Source organism: Erinaceus europaeus, unplaced genomic scaffold, assembly GCF_950295315.1.
Source record: "Erinaceus europaeus unplaced genomic scaffold, mEriEur2.1 scaffold_603, whole genome shotgun sequence".
Classification (NCBI taxonomy): domain Eukaryota; kingdom Metazoa; phylum Chordata; class Mammalia; order Eulipotyphla; family Erinaceidae; genus Erinaceus; species Erinaceus europaeus.
This window is the reverse complement of record NW_026647809.1, coordinates 4,257-20,786: the sequence shown is the minus strand read 5'-3', so window position 1 is coordinate 20,786 and position 16,530 is coordinate 4,257. Positions and strand designations below refer to the sequence as shown.

The following is a 16,530-nucleotide window of genomic DNA, read 5'->3' as shown; positions in this document are numbered from 1 at the left end:
AGGTGGTGAAGCAGGTCTGCAGGTGTCTTTCTCTCTCCCTCACTGTCTTCCCCTTCTCTTTCCATTTCTCTCTGTCCTACCTAACAATGACAACATCAATAACAACAACAACAACAACAACAACAACAACAAAAACCCAGCAAGGGTAACAAAAGGGAAAATAAATAAGAAAATAAAAAAGAAAGAAATTCCAAGTGAAAGGGTATGGGCAGCACAGTTGTAAAAACAGGGCAGTGGCTTTATTGAAAAAAGATACACCATGCTGCAAAGATTTCCCCAGGTTTCTTGGAGCTACTTTCATATATATTTGTTTATTAGTGGGAGAGAGAGAGAGAGAGAGAGAGACAGAGGAGGCAAGAATCAGAACATCACTCTGGCACATGTGATACTCAGAATCAAACTCAGGACCTCATGAGTTTTTTGAGAGTCCAAAGTCTTATCCACTGTGCCACCTCCTGGGAGGCACTGCTCTCCCTCCTTTCCTTTCTTCTCTCTCACCAGTCACATCTGCATTACAAACTAGAACCTCCCAGTCCTGCACTGGACCTCTTTCCCCTTTCTAGGTGTTTTCTACTTCTAGCACCCAGAGCAGCTAGAGCCACATGGGCTCATCAGTCACCTGCTGTGACTTCTAAGCTCCAGGGTCCCCTCCAGCTCCCAGGCTGCCCTGTGGCTGCTGCTGGTTCCTGGTGGAGATCAGAATCACCTACTCCCTGGGTGATACTTTGTGCCATAGGTTTTATTTGATGTGAATTCCCCCTTCCAGAGGAAAGGTCTCCTGTTCTTCTAGAACACAAACTGGCAAGCAGCTATGTGTGTGAAGACCCCACTAGTAAATAAATACGCCAGGTTCTATAAAGGCCATAAAGTCTATACCGCAACCATTTAACTTTGCCTCTGTGGTGGCAAAGATAATAAAGAAAAGAACAGGGTTGTGTTCCAATAAAACTTTATTTATAAAAACCCAGAAGTGGGCCGGATTCAGTCCTTAGGCCGTTGTTTGTTGGGACTGTTTGTAACAACAGAAAGGCAGACAGGAAGCATATACCTAAAAGACTCTGCTCCGAAGGGCATTTTCCCACTGATGTCTCACCTAAAACTCCAAGGAGAGAGGGAAGTGAGGGCTCATTCACAAGATGAAGAAATAGGACTTCCTACATCAGCCCGGCTGCCTGTGGTGACATAGCTGGCAAGACATGCAGGTGGGATTGGACGGCAGATGCACTGAGTCAGAAACTAGTCTTCTCTTCCTCCACTTCCCTTCTCCACATTCCTCTTCTACTTCTGTTTCTTCTTCTGCTCCTTCATGTCCTCCACCTCCTCCTTCTCCTAAATTAGAGACAGAGCTAGAGAAGAGATGAGAGATGAGATAGAGAACAGTACTGAAGTTTCCTTTAATATAGCAGGCATTGGGTTTGAACCTGGGTGGCTTCACTATCTGAGTGAGTTATTTCGCCAGCCCTGAATTCAGTGTTCTTGGCCTTACCAGTGAAAGGTCAACCCCAAAGAGCTCTCCTGGAAAAGCAGCCCCCCCTCCACCCCACAACACTCATGGCAGGAAACCCTCCCTCACCTAATCTTTCCGTTTACAATAAGGCCAACTACACAGACAGCAGTGTGCTCCCTGAAACATGTTGGAAAAGGGTCTGGATTTTCTGCAACAGGTCTTATGCACAAGCCAGCACATGCCAACAGGAAAGAAAAAAAATAACTTTAACGCAAATTAAGAGAACGATCCTTGGAAAATAGCTGCAATGGAAGGTTAATTGGAGCCAGAAATGTCAAATTAATGCAGCAATGCATCAGGGAGCCTGGCCTGGCCTTTGCGCACAGATTCCAAGCCCACAACGGGGGGAGGTAGGGAGCAGCCTAATAGGATTTTGGGGAGTCCCCTGTCATATTAAGCGGACTTTGCAATTAATTTCTTGCTGCAATGTTATTTTCATTGGCCTATATTTTCTTTGACCTCTCGCTTTTTTTTTTTTTTTTTCCAAGCTACCAATGCAGGGCAAAAGGGATTTGGGCTTTGGGAAGAAAAAAAATCTCCACTAAACTGTTTTGATTTAAAATCTGTAGAAATATAATAAAAGTGCAGTGGGCTGGATGCAGTCACAATGCTCTTGAGGCGAGTTGGGGTTTACCATGGAAAGGTGCTGGCCTGGGAGCTGGGGCTGTGCTCTGCACTTGATGGCTTCTTATGTCACACACACCCCCCCCCCTTCAGGGGTCCTCACCCTGGGTCCCACCTTGAAGGACAGGTCTCTTACATTCTGGGAGCATTGAAACAGGAAAGAGGCCACGCCCCTTTTAAACGACCAGCCTTATTCAATCTTCATAAAGACCCCAGGAGGCATGTTTAGGTGGGGAAATGGAGGCACAGAACAGGGGGCAAGGGCCTAGTCAAAGCCGCTAGGTTGGCAAACATCCCAGGCTGAGACTGGAACCCTGGCCTCCCTGATGCCAGGGCCTGTGTGTTGATCTGTCCTGTCATACTTCTGTCTCCTTAGGATGACATGGGCAGGGCAGCCTGCAGCCCCCTAATTATCATCAGCTTGCTTTCTGTTGATATTTCTTCTCGTTCACACATTCTTCTTCTCCTTCTCCTCCTTCTTCCTCTTCCTCTTCTTTTTCTCCTCCTCTTCCTCCTCCTTCTTCTTCATCTTCTTCTCTTCCTCCTCCTTCTTCTTCTTCTTCATCTTCTTCTTCTCTTCCTCCTCCTTCTTTTTGCTTCCAGGGTTATTGCTGGGGCTTGGAACCTGCAGTATGACTCCCTGCTCCTGGAAGCCATTTTTTCCCCATTTTGTTGCCCTTGTAGTTTTTATTATTGTTAACCCTGGAGACAAAAAAGAAAAGAAAAGAAATAGCTCATTGGAAATGCCTCCCCCGCCTCCAGGGCTATTGCTGGGGTTTGGTGCCTGTACTTGAATCCACTGCTCCTGGAGGCCATCCCCCCATTTTTGTTGCCCTTATTATTGCTATTGTTGGATAGGACAGAGAGAAATAGAGAGAGAAAGGGAAGACAGAGAGGGGGAGAGAAAGACACCTGCAGACCTGCTTCACTGCTTGTGAAACGATCTCCGTGCAGGTGGGGAACCAGGGGCTCGAACCATGATCCCTGTGCCTGTCCTTATGCTCCGTGCCATGTGTGCTTAACCTGCTGTGCTACCTCCGGCCATTAAAAAAAAAATATATATATATATATATATATATATATATATATATATATACAGAGACAGAGAGAGTGAGAGAGTTAGCAGTACCGAAGCTTCCTTCAACACAGTGGAGGTTGGGTCCTATACATGGCAAAGCAGTGCACTGTTCAAGTGAGCTTTTTGTGGGGCCTTGAACTGCCTCTTACGACCCACTAGAGAAGTTTGTGTGGGTGGGCCCTGCCTCATTGTCTGCCAAGCTGGTCAGAGCAGCCATCCACCTTCAGACTGAGTTAGGATAAAATGTCCTGTTAATTTATAAGTTGTCACAGTACACACATGGGGGCTCTGGGAAGCTGCTCCCAGCTGTGCTCTCAAGGAATTCAGAGAAAGCTCTCTGCTTTGAAAATGGCCTCTCAGAAGACCCCGAGACCTCAGAAACTGGCCAAGGACAGACTGGAGGGCTGGTTTCTCTTGTTTTTGAAAGGAAAGAGAAAGGCAAGGACCATTTCCCTTCTATTTTGATTCTCATCACAATCTTTTAGGAGAGTGCTTTCTGTCTCCATTTTGCCCCTGGGGGGAAACTGAGGCTCAGAGACTGAGCTATGGAAGGAGAGACAGAAGTCAAAAAAGAAACCAGGCCTGCACGCTCCTGGGGACTGCATCTCTCTCCTTCACACACGCTCAGCTGAATTGCTGCTGCCACTGGGCTCTTCAGAGACGTCAGAGAAAGTTCTGGCTCCCTTACAAATCTCCATAGATACATTTTCCATCTTCATGGGCTTTGTGTATGTGTGTACATACATTTACACACTTTTGATTTAATATATACAGAATGGAACTTGATGTGTTAAATAAGTTTTCAAAAAAAGTTTATTTTTCTCCATAAAATGGGCAGTGGTAAAACAAACAAACAAACAAGAGCCAAGCTCAGAATGCTCAAACTCTGAGAATGTATAGACAGCTCAGAGATTTCTGATCTCTCAGAGCACACAACTGACACAGAGATAAGAGACACCTAGCTGGCATGCGTCTAGCTCCTCTGGCTTCATGGGCAATTGTGAATTCAGAGGTCTCTGGAATTTTCTTTCCTTCTCCCCCTACATCTAGCTCCACTGTTTGTGTTCCCAGAATACTGCCAGCATTGGAGACTATTAAGAAATGGGGGAGATTTCCTTGCCTCTTGGGTAAAGACTTAACTGGTCTTGCTAACCAGGTGCTTAGTGGATGAAACACAGTATTTCAAGGGTCTAAGCAGCAAGTGTGAGTTAAACAGGTGCACGTGTCTCTAACTGCTTATACAGAATTGTTGCTGCCAAGCAGGGGGCCTGGTTGTGCCTTGAGAATGACTTGGCATCAACAACGCATTAATATTTTAAACCACGCTTACACTTGGCATTTAGTTCCGGTTTCACTTTGTGTGTGTGTGTGTGTGTGTGTGTGTGTGTGAGAGAGAGAGAGAGAGAGAGAGAGAGAGAGAGGTAAAAACTTTCTCTACAATGTGTGACTTTGGAATATTTATCATGTGCTTAGAATACTAGTCAGGGCCAGAGTGCCACGAGTTTTGATTGTATATTCACAGCATCTGGATATGTTAGGAGAATCATCCCTGAAATTCAGTTGACTTGTATTGAGTGGGGGGGATTACAGGCCTAGCTTGGTCCCCATATGTTTAAAGGTTTGCCACAAATAATCTTAACAAAGAATTGAGGAGAAAGCATGATTTTCAGGAATTTGAAACTTTATTCAGGAAAATTGAGAACATTCACATGTTACAGTACACATGAGATGAGAGAGAGAGAGAGAGAGAGAGAGAGAGAGAGACAGCAGGCCTTTACTCACATGATTTCAGGATTACCTAGACAGACAGATAAAGAGTGAGAGGGAGAGAATGAGAGGGAGGGGGAGGGAGGGAGGGAGGGAGAGAGAGAGAGAGAGAGTCAGAGTCATGCCCACAAGTTTAGCTCATAAACATTCAAGTCCCGCCTTCACCTCTTTTCTAAGGCACACCCACACCTGTTACTACTTCCATTTCCTGTGCAATAATTTCCTTCCCTAGGCCACACAGGTGTGCCTGGTATCATGCAACAGTGTCTGTGTTCCTCTAGGTACTTCCTGTCGTTTCTGAGCTGAACAAACTGAAGGTGATTACTTTTTTTTTCTATTAGGTAGGCAAAGTATTATGACTGGGGAGACAGTATAATGATTCTGTAAAAGGAATTCATGCCTGAGGATCTGAGGTCTCAGGATCAATACTCCAGCACTGCCATAAGCCAGAGTAGAGCAGTGCTCAGGTATCTTTCTCTCTGTAGCTCTTTCATTAAAATAAGTAAGTAAATCTGAGAAACACATGAAAAAATGCTCCAAGTCTCTGATTGTCAGAGAAATGCAAATCAAGACAACAATGAGATATCACTTCACTCCTGTGAGAATGTCATACATCATAAAAGGTAACAGCAGCAAATGCTGGAGAGGGTGTGGGGTCAAAGGAACCCTCCTGCACTGCTGGTGGGAATGTCAATTGGTCCAACCTCTGTGGAGAACAGTCTGGAGAACTCTCAGAAGGCTAGAAACGGACCTACCCTATGATCCTGCAATTCCTTTCCTGGGGGTGTATCCTAAGGAACCCAACACATCCATCCAAAAAGATCTGTGTACACATATGTTCTTGGCAGCACAATTTGTAATAGCCAAAACCTGGAAGCAACCCAGGTGTCCAACAACAGATGAGTGGCTGAGCAAGTTGTGGTCTATATACACAATGGAATACTACTCAGCTGTAAAAAATGGTGACTTCACCGTTTTCAGCCGATCTTGGATGGACCTTGAAAAAATCATGTTGAGTGAAATAAGTCAGAAACAGAAGGATGAATATGGGATGATCTCACAGGCCGAAGTTGAAAAACAAGATTAGAAAAGAAAACACAAGTCGAACCTGAAATGGAATTGGAGTATTACACCAAAGTAAGACTCTGGGGTGGGTGGATGGGTGGGGAGAATACAGGTCCATGAAAGATGATGAATGACATAGTGGGGGTTGTATTGTTAAATGGGAATCTGGGGAATGTTATGCATGTACAAACTATTGTATTTACTGTTGAATGTAAAACATTAATTCCCCAATAAAGAAATAAATTATTAAAAAAATAAGTAAGTAAATCTGTGTGTGTGGGGGGGGCAGTTAGCATAATAGCTGAAGAGGACACAGAGGCTCAAGATCAAAGGAGACTTAATTTGCAAGTCAAACTTAAAATGCTAGATTTGAGCCTGGGGGGTTTTCAGCCTCATGCTCTTGACCTCAGAGGCATCTGTATAGTAGCTGTGTGGTAAGCCACTCTTGGAAGTGGTTCATTAGCTCTGCCCAAGAGCCTGCTGGTGTACACTGCCATCCATTGAGCCTTAGGCATAAATCACTCTCCCAGCCCCTCTGCCAGTCCTGGGGGCTTATTTCTGCAAAGATTGTGAGGTTGAGCAGAGTGAGGACACCTGACTGGGAATTCCCATCTAAAGGCTGTTACATTGGCGTAACAGCTTCAGACACTGGAGTAGTGCACACTCAGCTACTGTATCTGACAAGCATTTGTTTTCTTGAGCAGGTCCCCAGCCCAACATGCATATCCTCTGGAGACAGTTTGGGGTGATCTTCGCCAGAGAGGGAGTGCACAGGCTGTCTACAACAAGGACTCATCTGACCCTGAGTGAAGTCAGTAGTTTGCAGGTGAGAATCCCAACTAAGTACTTAGAAGCTCCTAGATTGTGTGCCTGCCCCTGTGGATATCCAGATGGGGTGAGATACCATTGATAATTTGGGGGTCTTGGGATTAACACAAAGACAGACTTGGGGACACAGGCAGAGTCCACAGAAGGTCTGTGGGCTTCTAGAAGCACAAGTCTCTCCCTGTGTCTGTGCAATGAGGAGAATGCCCTGCCTTTTCTTTTCTCTTCTCTTTTTTTTTTTTTTTTTTACTTTTCTTTTGTTTGTTTATTTTAATGCCACCAGGGTTATTGCTGGGACTCTTGTGCCTGCCTGTAGGACAAATCCACTGCTTCCAGAAGCTCTATCTTTCTTTCTTCTTTTCCATTTTATTTGCCAGTACAGAGAGCAATTAGGAGGGGAGAAGGAGATAGAGAGGGAGAGAGAAAGAGAGACACCTGCAGTGGTCCCTCAGCTCTCATAAAATTCTCTCACCCCCCCCCCCCCGGTGCAGGTGGGCATGATGGGTTTGAACCCTGGTCCTTGTGCGTGGTAATGTGTGTGCTCAACCAGGTGATCCACTGCCTGGCCCTTCCTTATTGTTTTTGTAGCTGATTGCCTTCCCTGCAGAATATTTTTGCCGGTGTCAAAGATCTTGAAGGGATGGTGCATTCTCCCATGGGAGAAACCTCCTTCCTGGCTGCTCCCTAGGAGGGCATATGACCTCACAGCTCTCTGCCTGTTTCCTCACTCAGGTCTACTGCCGAAGTCCCAGCTGATGAATACATTGGACATTTACTGCAACTACACGACCTGTTGCCCAGATGTTTGGGACTCTGTGCTCCACAAGTGCCCAGCTGCTAAGGTCCCCTTTCCACAAGCACTGGTCTGCAGTGACCTGTTGGTTTCAGAACAGCCTCTGTCTTCACTTGAGGTCACAACCCCAGGAAGAGGGAAAGGATGACGGGGGCCATCGGGCTCAGGTTGGAGCTAAAGAGAGACAAGAGCTGAATGAAGGACACATTTCAGACCATGGGAGAATGACGCTGCCTGCCGGTCTCTCGCTCCCCACTGAGCGCCGCGGTAACTGGACTGTAGCTTTTTCCAAAGTTTATGGAGTCCTGGAGCGACTTATTACTGAACTGGTCAATTAATCTATTTTTGTGTGCTTTTATTTATTTATTTATTTTGTCTTTAATGAGTTCAGGGATTTCCTTTAGCAGCAAATCACCAGGCAGCCTGACTAAATGCCCAGAGCTCAGGGACTAGCTGGCTTCTACTTCTGGGAAATTCTCTTTGACAAAGATAGGAGGAAGCGGACAACCCTCTCTGCTACAAGTGGCAAATTGGGACTGATCTGAAAAACAGAGGGGAGGGTATCTCCTGTCAGAGGTGGGCATCAGGGGTGGGGTGGGGAACCCCCAGGAAGCCGATTTCTCTAGTTTAGTCTGTGCCTCTTTTGGAAATAAAGCCTTTAGTCTCCCTGCTGAGAGACAAATGGTTTCTATTTAAAAACCTGCCCATTCCAGGCGGCAGCAACCGGAGTAGCAATAATTAATGATATCAGAAGGTTAAGGAAGACCTTCGACTGGGATCCCTCGACTCCAAGCCTGAAATTGGATGAAAGAGAGAAAGGGAGACAGGAAGTCTGTGGAGGGACTCAGTAATTATGTGGATAGACCCACATTGTGAGCAGTTTGAGGGAGTCGTGTGGAGGGTGGAGCCACTGACTTGGTCCCAGGCATCTTCATGTCCCTGGCATTTCAGGGGAGTCTCACTGAATGAACTGTCACCAGGGCCACTAAGCAGGGCCTTACTCTGCTATCATCCCAACTCAATGTTGCTTTCCAGAGTGAAGTTCTGTGGGGCTTTTGGAATGCTCTCATATTACCTTTCATATATATATATATATATATATATATATATATATATATATATTGTATATATATTTATATATATATAATTTATTTCATAAGCCACAGAAAGAAGAGAGAAAGACAACAGCATTCTGGAATATGCAGTACTAGGAATCAAACTAAGACCTCATATCTGCAAGGCCAAAGCTCTATCACTGTGTTACTTCCCAGGCCACCCTGATACAGGTTTTTCCTTCCTTATTCCTCCTCCTCTACCTCCTCCTCCTCCTCTTCTTCTTCCCCTCCTCTTTCTTCTCCTTTCATTGCCACAGGGTTATAGCTAGGGTTCGGTGCCAGCACTGTAAGTGCACTGCTACTGGTGACCATTTTCTATTTTTGTTAATGTGACAGGACAGAGCGAAATTAAAAGGGAAGGGGGAGAAAGAGAGGGAGAGGGAAAGATAGACACCAGCTGACCTGCTTCACTACTCATGAAATGTCCCTTATGCAGATGGGAAGCAGTGGCTTCAAACTGGGGTCCTTGAGAGTAGCAATTTGTGTGCTTAACTGGGTGTGCTACCACCTGGCCCCTACCCTTCTTCATTAAACAGTAGGACAGTGTATGGCCCAAAGAATTTGATTTTTCCAGGCAGGTGGGAGTGGGGGCAGTGGAACAGTTTGCTTCTGGGCAAAGAAATTTCAGTGGGAGTCAACTGGGTAGAGCTTCTGGGAAATTTATTTATCTTGATGGAAAGGAACAAGGGCAGCTGATAGGCAGATGCCTTTTGCATTTTGCGATTTATTATTTTCCTTATCCATTTTGCCTTTTTTTCCTTGCCGGGGGCAACCATGAAAGAGTTGGAGCTTGGGCAGCAGTTTTGTAGCCATAAGGATGAGATTGCTGTCCTTGGGATGGTGAAATGAAAAGCTAGAAAGAGCCTGACTCCTTTGTGATTTCCTTGGGCCAATGAGAAGGACAAGGCAGTCATTTTAACGGATCAATGTTTGAGACATGACACTTTGTCTTAGAATAAAATCAACTTTCTGATTTCAGGCATAAAATGAGAAGAAAACCTCATCATGGGTGGCATGGCAGTGCCATTTGGGACGACTCAGTGAGGTTTGCCCTTGAGAGTGTTTAGGCCAAGGGCATGATGGATGTCAAAGTCATGTCCTCAAGTGATTTTTTGCTACTTTCAATTCTGACTTCTATGTAAGGTGGACCCTTGGGCTCAAGGATCCAGAGGGACTTTAAGAAAACCCAGTGCCACAGCCATAAGATACAGAGGTCTAAGATGAGCTTCTGAGGGAGCTTGCATTTGATCTGACACTCCAGTGAGACATCTAGGGGCTGCTTGTTGGCAGGGAGGAGAAAGCCCTGTAGGAGAGGGATTATCTTCATTCTCACGAAAGATCCTGTTTTCAAGCAAGAACACATTTTGTGCTACTGGTGGTTGTGACTTAATCTATCTTTATTTTTTGGGTGGACTGCTTAACTTACAACATATATGTATATATATATATATATATTTATTAGTAATTTATTAATGATTAACAAGATTGTAGGATAACAGGGGTAAAATACCATACAATTCCCTCTACCAGAGTTCTCTATCCTACCCCACCATTGGAAGGTTCTCTATTCTTTTTTTAAAAAAATTATTATTATTAGTGATTTAATAATGATCAAAAAGATTGTGGGATAAAAGGAGTACACTTCCACACAATTCCCACCACCAGAGTTCCATGTCTCATCCCCTCCATTGGAAACTTCCCTATTCTTTATCCCTGTGGGAGTATGGGCCAAAATTCTTTATGGAGTGTAGAAGGTAGAAGATCTGGCTTCTGTAATTTTTTCTCCACTGGACATAGATGTTTTCAGGTTGATCCATACACTCATCCTGTTTCTGTCTTTCCCTAGTGGGGCAGGGCTCTGAGGAGGTGGGGTTCCAGGACACATTGGTGAGGTCATCTGCCCAGGGAAGTCAAGATGGCATCATGGTAGTGTTTGCAACTTGGTGGCTGAAAGGCAGTAAGGTATAAAGTAGGACAAATTGTTTAATAAACATAAATCTAAAGATAAGAATACAGAAGATGAGATTAGGGGTCTTTTTTTTTAATTTAATTTTTATTTAAGAAAGGATAAATTAACAAATCCATAGGGTAGAAGGGTACAACTCCACACAATTCCCACTAACCAATCTCCATATCCCACCCCCTCCTCTGATAGCTTTCCCATTCTCTAGCCCTCTGGGAGTATGGACCCAGGGTCATTGTGGGTTCCAGAAGGTGGAAGGTCTGGCTTCTGTAATTGCTTCCCCGCTGAACATGGGCGTTGACTTCCAGTCTGCCTCTCTCTTTCCCTAGTAGGGTGGGTCTCTGGGGAAGCGGAGCTCCAGGGCACATTGGTGGGGTCTTCAGTCCAGGGAAGCCTGGCTTGCATCCTGATGGTATCTGGAACCTGGTGACTGAAAAGAGAGTTAACATACAAAGCCAAACAAATTGTTGAGCAATCATGGACCCAAAGCTTGGAATAGTGGAGAGGAAGTGTTAGGGGGATACTCACTGCAAACTCTAGTGTACTTCTGCTTTCAGGTATATATTTTGCAGTAGTCTATGGATACGTGTGAACATAAGTTCTCTCTCACAGAAACTGGTGTATATCTAGGTTTTGGGACTTTGTTAGAAAGTGAACCACGGGAGTCGGGCTGTAGCACAGTGGGTTAAGCGCAGGTGGCGCAAAGCACAAGGACCGGCATAAGGATCCCGGTTTGAACCCCGGCTCCCCACCTGCAGGGGAGTCGCTTCACAGGCGGTGAAGCAGGTCTGCAGGTGTCTATCTTTCTCTCCTCCTCTCTGTCTTCCCCTCCTCTCTCCATTTCTCTCTGTCCTATCCAACAATGACGACAACAACAATAATAACTACAACAATAAAAAAAAAAAACAAGGGCAACAAAAGGGAATAAATAAATAAAATAAAATATTTTTAAAAAATAAAAAAAAAGAAAGTGAACCACCTGGGATGTAATTAGAGTATGCTATGTAAGTAAAGGTCTCATCCAAGTAATGAAGCTGAAGGGTTGTAATTCCACACCTGAAGTCTCTGGACATAGTCTGAGCTGAAGCATGTTGAGGTGGCAATCGTTGTGTTGATTAGGTTGCGATCGGCAGATGCAATATTATTTGATATGGATTGGGAGAGGCATACGGGAAAGTGGGCCCTATCCAAGGGTGCAGGACTGGGGGAAGTAGGGGCTCTATAGTGGAGATGTGAGGTTCCTGCTGTCTTAGGGTTCAAAAAGACAATCGATAGTTAATGTTATCATCACATTATTTGGTAATTGGGTTAACTTTGAAAAATCCTTTTGTTAGGGTTTGCTGTACAGTATCCAGTATCTTGTATATAGCTGTGCTATTGGTTGCTTCTGATCTACTTGGTCTAGGCTTTTGAGAGAGTCTGCATATCAAATACACAGCCTATATATTAAAAAGACTCAGTCTGTGTTTTAAAAACTTCGAGACATACAATTAATTTTCCCCCTCTCATATTAATTGACTAGTGATTTATATGACTACACTTTACTAGGAGTGTACATAAACACCATTCCCACCCCCAAAAGACTGTGACCCATCCCTCCCACCCACTCCCACCCCCCACTGGCCCAGGAAGCTGCATGTCTACCCCTCACCACTGGGTTTTTACTTTGGTGCCCTACTTACAATTAGTCAGGTCCTGCTTTTAGTTTCCCTTTCAGATCTTCTTCCTCAACTTCTGTTGATGAGTGGGATCATCCCATACTCATCTTTATCTTTCTGACTTAGCTCACTTAACATAATTCCTTCTAGCTCTGTCCAAGATGGATCAGAGAAGGTGGGTTCATTGTTCTTGATAGCTGCATAGTATTCCATTGTGTATATATATCCCAGCTTTCTACAGGGATGCAGAGATCACATAGGCTCCTAAGCTGAATATGGACCCCAGATCACATCAAATCGATGGGGTTTACAGTCAACAATATTTATATACCTTTCCCATATTTGGGAGCTACTTCTCTTCCCTGATCCAGCTTTCTGGTACTTTTTCCAGCCATGACATCATCTCCTCATACAATAACTTGGATCAACCTGCTCATCAGATGTCAGGCTCAGAAAAACAAACAAACAAAACCTAGTATAGTCATGGGCCCTTTGGATTATAACTAAAATATGCCTACTAACTATCTACAAAATGGAGACCCCCAGCTCTTCATCTGAACTATTCCAGCCTTTAGGTTCATGATTAGTCAACAATTTGTTTGACTTTATATATTAACTCTTTTCTCAGCCACCAGGTTCCAGATGCTAACATGATGCCATCCGGACTTCCCTGGGAGGAAGACCCCACCAGTGTGTCCTGGAGCCCCACTTCCCCAGAGCCCTGCCCCACCAGGGAAAGAGACAGACAGGCTGGGAGTATGGGTTGACCTGTCAAGCCCATATTCAGCAGAGAAGCAATTACAGAAGCCAGACCTTCCACCTTCTGCATCCCATAATGACCCTGGGTTCATGCTCCCAGAGAGATAAAGAATAGGAAAGCTATCGGGAGGGGATGGGATACGGAGTTCTGGTGGTGGGAATTGTGTGGAGTTGTACCCCTCTTATCCTGTGGTTTTTGTCAGTGTTTCCTTTTTATAAATAAAAATTAAAAAAAAGAAACTAGGGGTCTTCCTGTGGGAAGAATCTAGGAAGTCTATTTTAGGTATATTCCAATGGGCCCATGATTTTAGTAATTTTTACCTGAGCCTTGTAGCTAATAGGCAGGTAGGCTAAAGATATTGTCTTGGAAGATGGTGTCAGAGTTTAGAATAGGACTAAAAAGCTGGATTAGGGTAGAGAGTAGCTCCCAAATATGAACAAAGTATATAAATACCATTAACCATTACAGATATTTGTTGGAGAAAGTTCACTTTTTTATTTTTTAGAGCTAATGGCTTACAAATGAAATATTTTTCAGTTAAAGAGCTTAACAACACCTTTACCAGAAGACAAAGATCTAAAAGCTAATGAGGTAAATAAGTAATTCCAGGTGGACAGTTAGATTGGCCCATGGAGGATTCAAACTCTGGGACTTTCGGTGCATGTCCCACTCCATGGCAGTAGCTGCCACACTCACTCAGTGATAGAAAGTTCTGTTTGCTAGCATGGCTGCTTCCCCAACTTTATTCTTGAAAGCTTTTATTAGTCTTTCCCCAAAATGTCCCTTTTAATTGGAGAATTTGACATCAACATTCTGTTTGCTGGAAAGAGCCTAAGGCAACGTAAAGTAATTGTCTTTCATGCCGAGAGTTCAGAAGTACATTTGATGATTTCTGTCAGTTGTTGGGGGAAAAATTATTTCTTCCTGGAATAATTTTGAAGTGAAAAAGGTGGAAAACAATCCAACAGTTAATGACACACAATCAATATGGGCTAGAAAAGCCTAATACTATTGTTGGGCTGCTTCTTTTATTTCTTTATTCCCTCTCCACCTTCTTCTTTATTATTATCTGACAGGACTCATTGACAGGCTAATTGGAAGCTCTGAGAACTTCTGGGAGAGTGGAAAGGAGTTTCAAAATCCTGTGTGCTCTTGATTCTTTTCTGACAATTTGGGCATGAAAGGGATTATCATTGAGGTTTTGCTGGTTGGACCTAGACCTATGAATAGATGAGTTTTTTCCTTTTTACTGGAGACTTCAATATGAGGGGTAGCTTGCGACTTGCCTGTTTTTTGGCATACTAGATAACAGGTCACCTATGTTCTGACTGACCTCTAATATCATCTGAATGGCCTTCCTTTCTCAGAAGACAAGGATCTAAAAGTTAATTCCTGCTCCACTGGCCATTTAGAGCCTTGGGTTGCTGCTTATTCACTTCCTCTGTCATGCCTAGAGAATTCTGGAAGATGGCCACTTGAGCATGTGCCTTCTAGGCCCTTTAGAGTTTAACACAGTAAGTGAAATGTCTAGGGCTATATGGTGTGCTTGTCTGAGCTCTCTGAAGAAGGCACTGAGAAGATAGCATTCTCAGAGCCTTCAACAAACCTGGAGGGGCTAACACAGAGAAACTTCTTGATTTCTAGCAACACAGCAGGAAAACAACAGGCACTGTGCTGTCTGAGATGTTACTACCCCTTCATCTATCTGCCTTCTAAAACGTGCATCAGACTCCCTTAACTAGTGAAGTGCTGTCCCCTCATTGCCCTGGCTTTGTGGGGTAATAAACAGCTCTCCCATCTACTGTCATTTCAGTGGAGTTTCAAGTAGGAATGAGATAAACATTTACTTGATCTACTGCATTTTAAAACACATTTATTTATGAGGGAGACACACACAGAGAGAGGAGAGAATATACCGGATCTTTGCTCAGTTCTGGCATATGGTGGTACTAGGGATTGAACCTGGGCTCTCTGACATCTCAAGCTTGAAGTTCCAGTGTGTTTACGATGATCCCATGCCTCCCTGGGCATATGTTGTCTCCCCTCCCCCCATTGTCCTTTTATCATTGAAAACACAAGTAGAGCAAATCTGAAAGGAAGAAAAAATGATCCTGCCAGTAAAAGTTATTTTCACCTTGGAATTGAGTAAAGTTCATGATGCCCTTTCCTTTTGTGTAAAAAGAGATTGTCGTGTTCAGAAGACCTCCAGGTATTAGATGTTCAGTGGGACCTAGGAAACACAACAAAGTACAAGGGACTTAAGTTCTAGCGACAAGTTTCTGCTACATATGAACTTGGTAAATCTGAGGTGCCAGAGAACATTCTAATTTATAGGCAGGGACTCTTGATATACGCAACATAGCAGAGGCATCAACTTTCCACAGGTTTAGCCCTGACTATTAGCACAGAGGTAACTTTTCTGAATGCATTCCATGGCAACTGGACACATAACAGACATAAGCTCTACTTTCAAAGCAAAGATAAAAGATACAAGGGTCCTCAGTCCTATTGTACAAACAAAGAAATGCAAGTGCAGGAAAATAAGAAATTGAGAAGTAGGATGTGAATCCAGGTCTCCTTGACCTGTGCTTTGACCTCTGACCTGCTTTGACCTTGACTTGATGTGATTCAGTCCTTGCAGTCTCTTGACCATGTTTCTCTGAGAGTATATATCATTTGGCCCATAAGCAAGAGGTTCACACAAGTGTCCTAAAGCTATTTTGAGTGTTGAGAAACAGTGCTAGAAACATGGGGAATATTCCCATGCACCTGGAATTATAGCCATTATTTGAGCATTGCACAGCTTCACTGGGGACTCACAGTTCCTGGGTAGCAGTAATATCTTGGGACAATAATCGAGAGTCTATTGGGGAGTAAGAACTCACTAAGGAAACAACTGGAACATAAGTGGAATAATAATCAGACAGAGCTTCGTGAGGTAGTGATTAGTTGGAAAAGAGAAGAAATATTCAATGAATAATCATATTATGTCACAGCTCCAGCAGATGTCCACAGCTGTACCAAGTATGTATTGATTTGTTTGGGACTCTAATGACTTCCCAAACACCCAGAAGTCAGTCACTAGCTGACAGTTTGTCCCTCGGACAGGGCTACTTCAAAGAATGACAGAACTCTTCCAGAGCATATGAATTTAATCAAACCCAGGGTATCTCATACTTTTCCTTCTATGTCCTCCACTTACAAAAAGTTGGCAAATCTTATAGGCTATGCATCTATGAAATTCAGCAAAATCATTTTTTTCTGTGGGGGATTCAATTCAGGTAAATAATCACAAACCATTTGAAGTGATTTTTGATTCTGGGGAGAAATAACGCTAGAAAGATAACATCTTCCAGAACTGGGACTTACTTTGAA

At 43.9% G+C, this 16,530-nt stretch overlaps 1 protein-coding gene across 1 annotated transcript in view; it reads left to right on the top strand.

Moving 5' to 3' along the window:
- The window catches only part of FAM169B (Protein), a 52,905-nt gene extending 44,615 nt beyond the window's left edge, over positions 1–8,290 (top strand). Inside the window, exon 5 of the mRNA XM_060184398.1 lies at positions 7,599–8,290. Within this exon, the coding sequence (XP_060040381.1) occupies positions 7,599–7,807 (209 nt within the window). The 3' untranslated portion in view covers positions 7,808–8,290. The remainder of the gene's footprint in view (positions 1–7,598) is intronic.
- Positions 8,291–16,530: the final 8,240 nt, after the last annotated feature.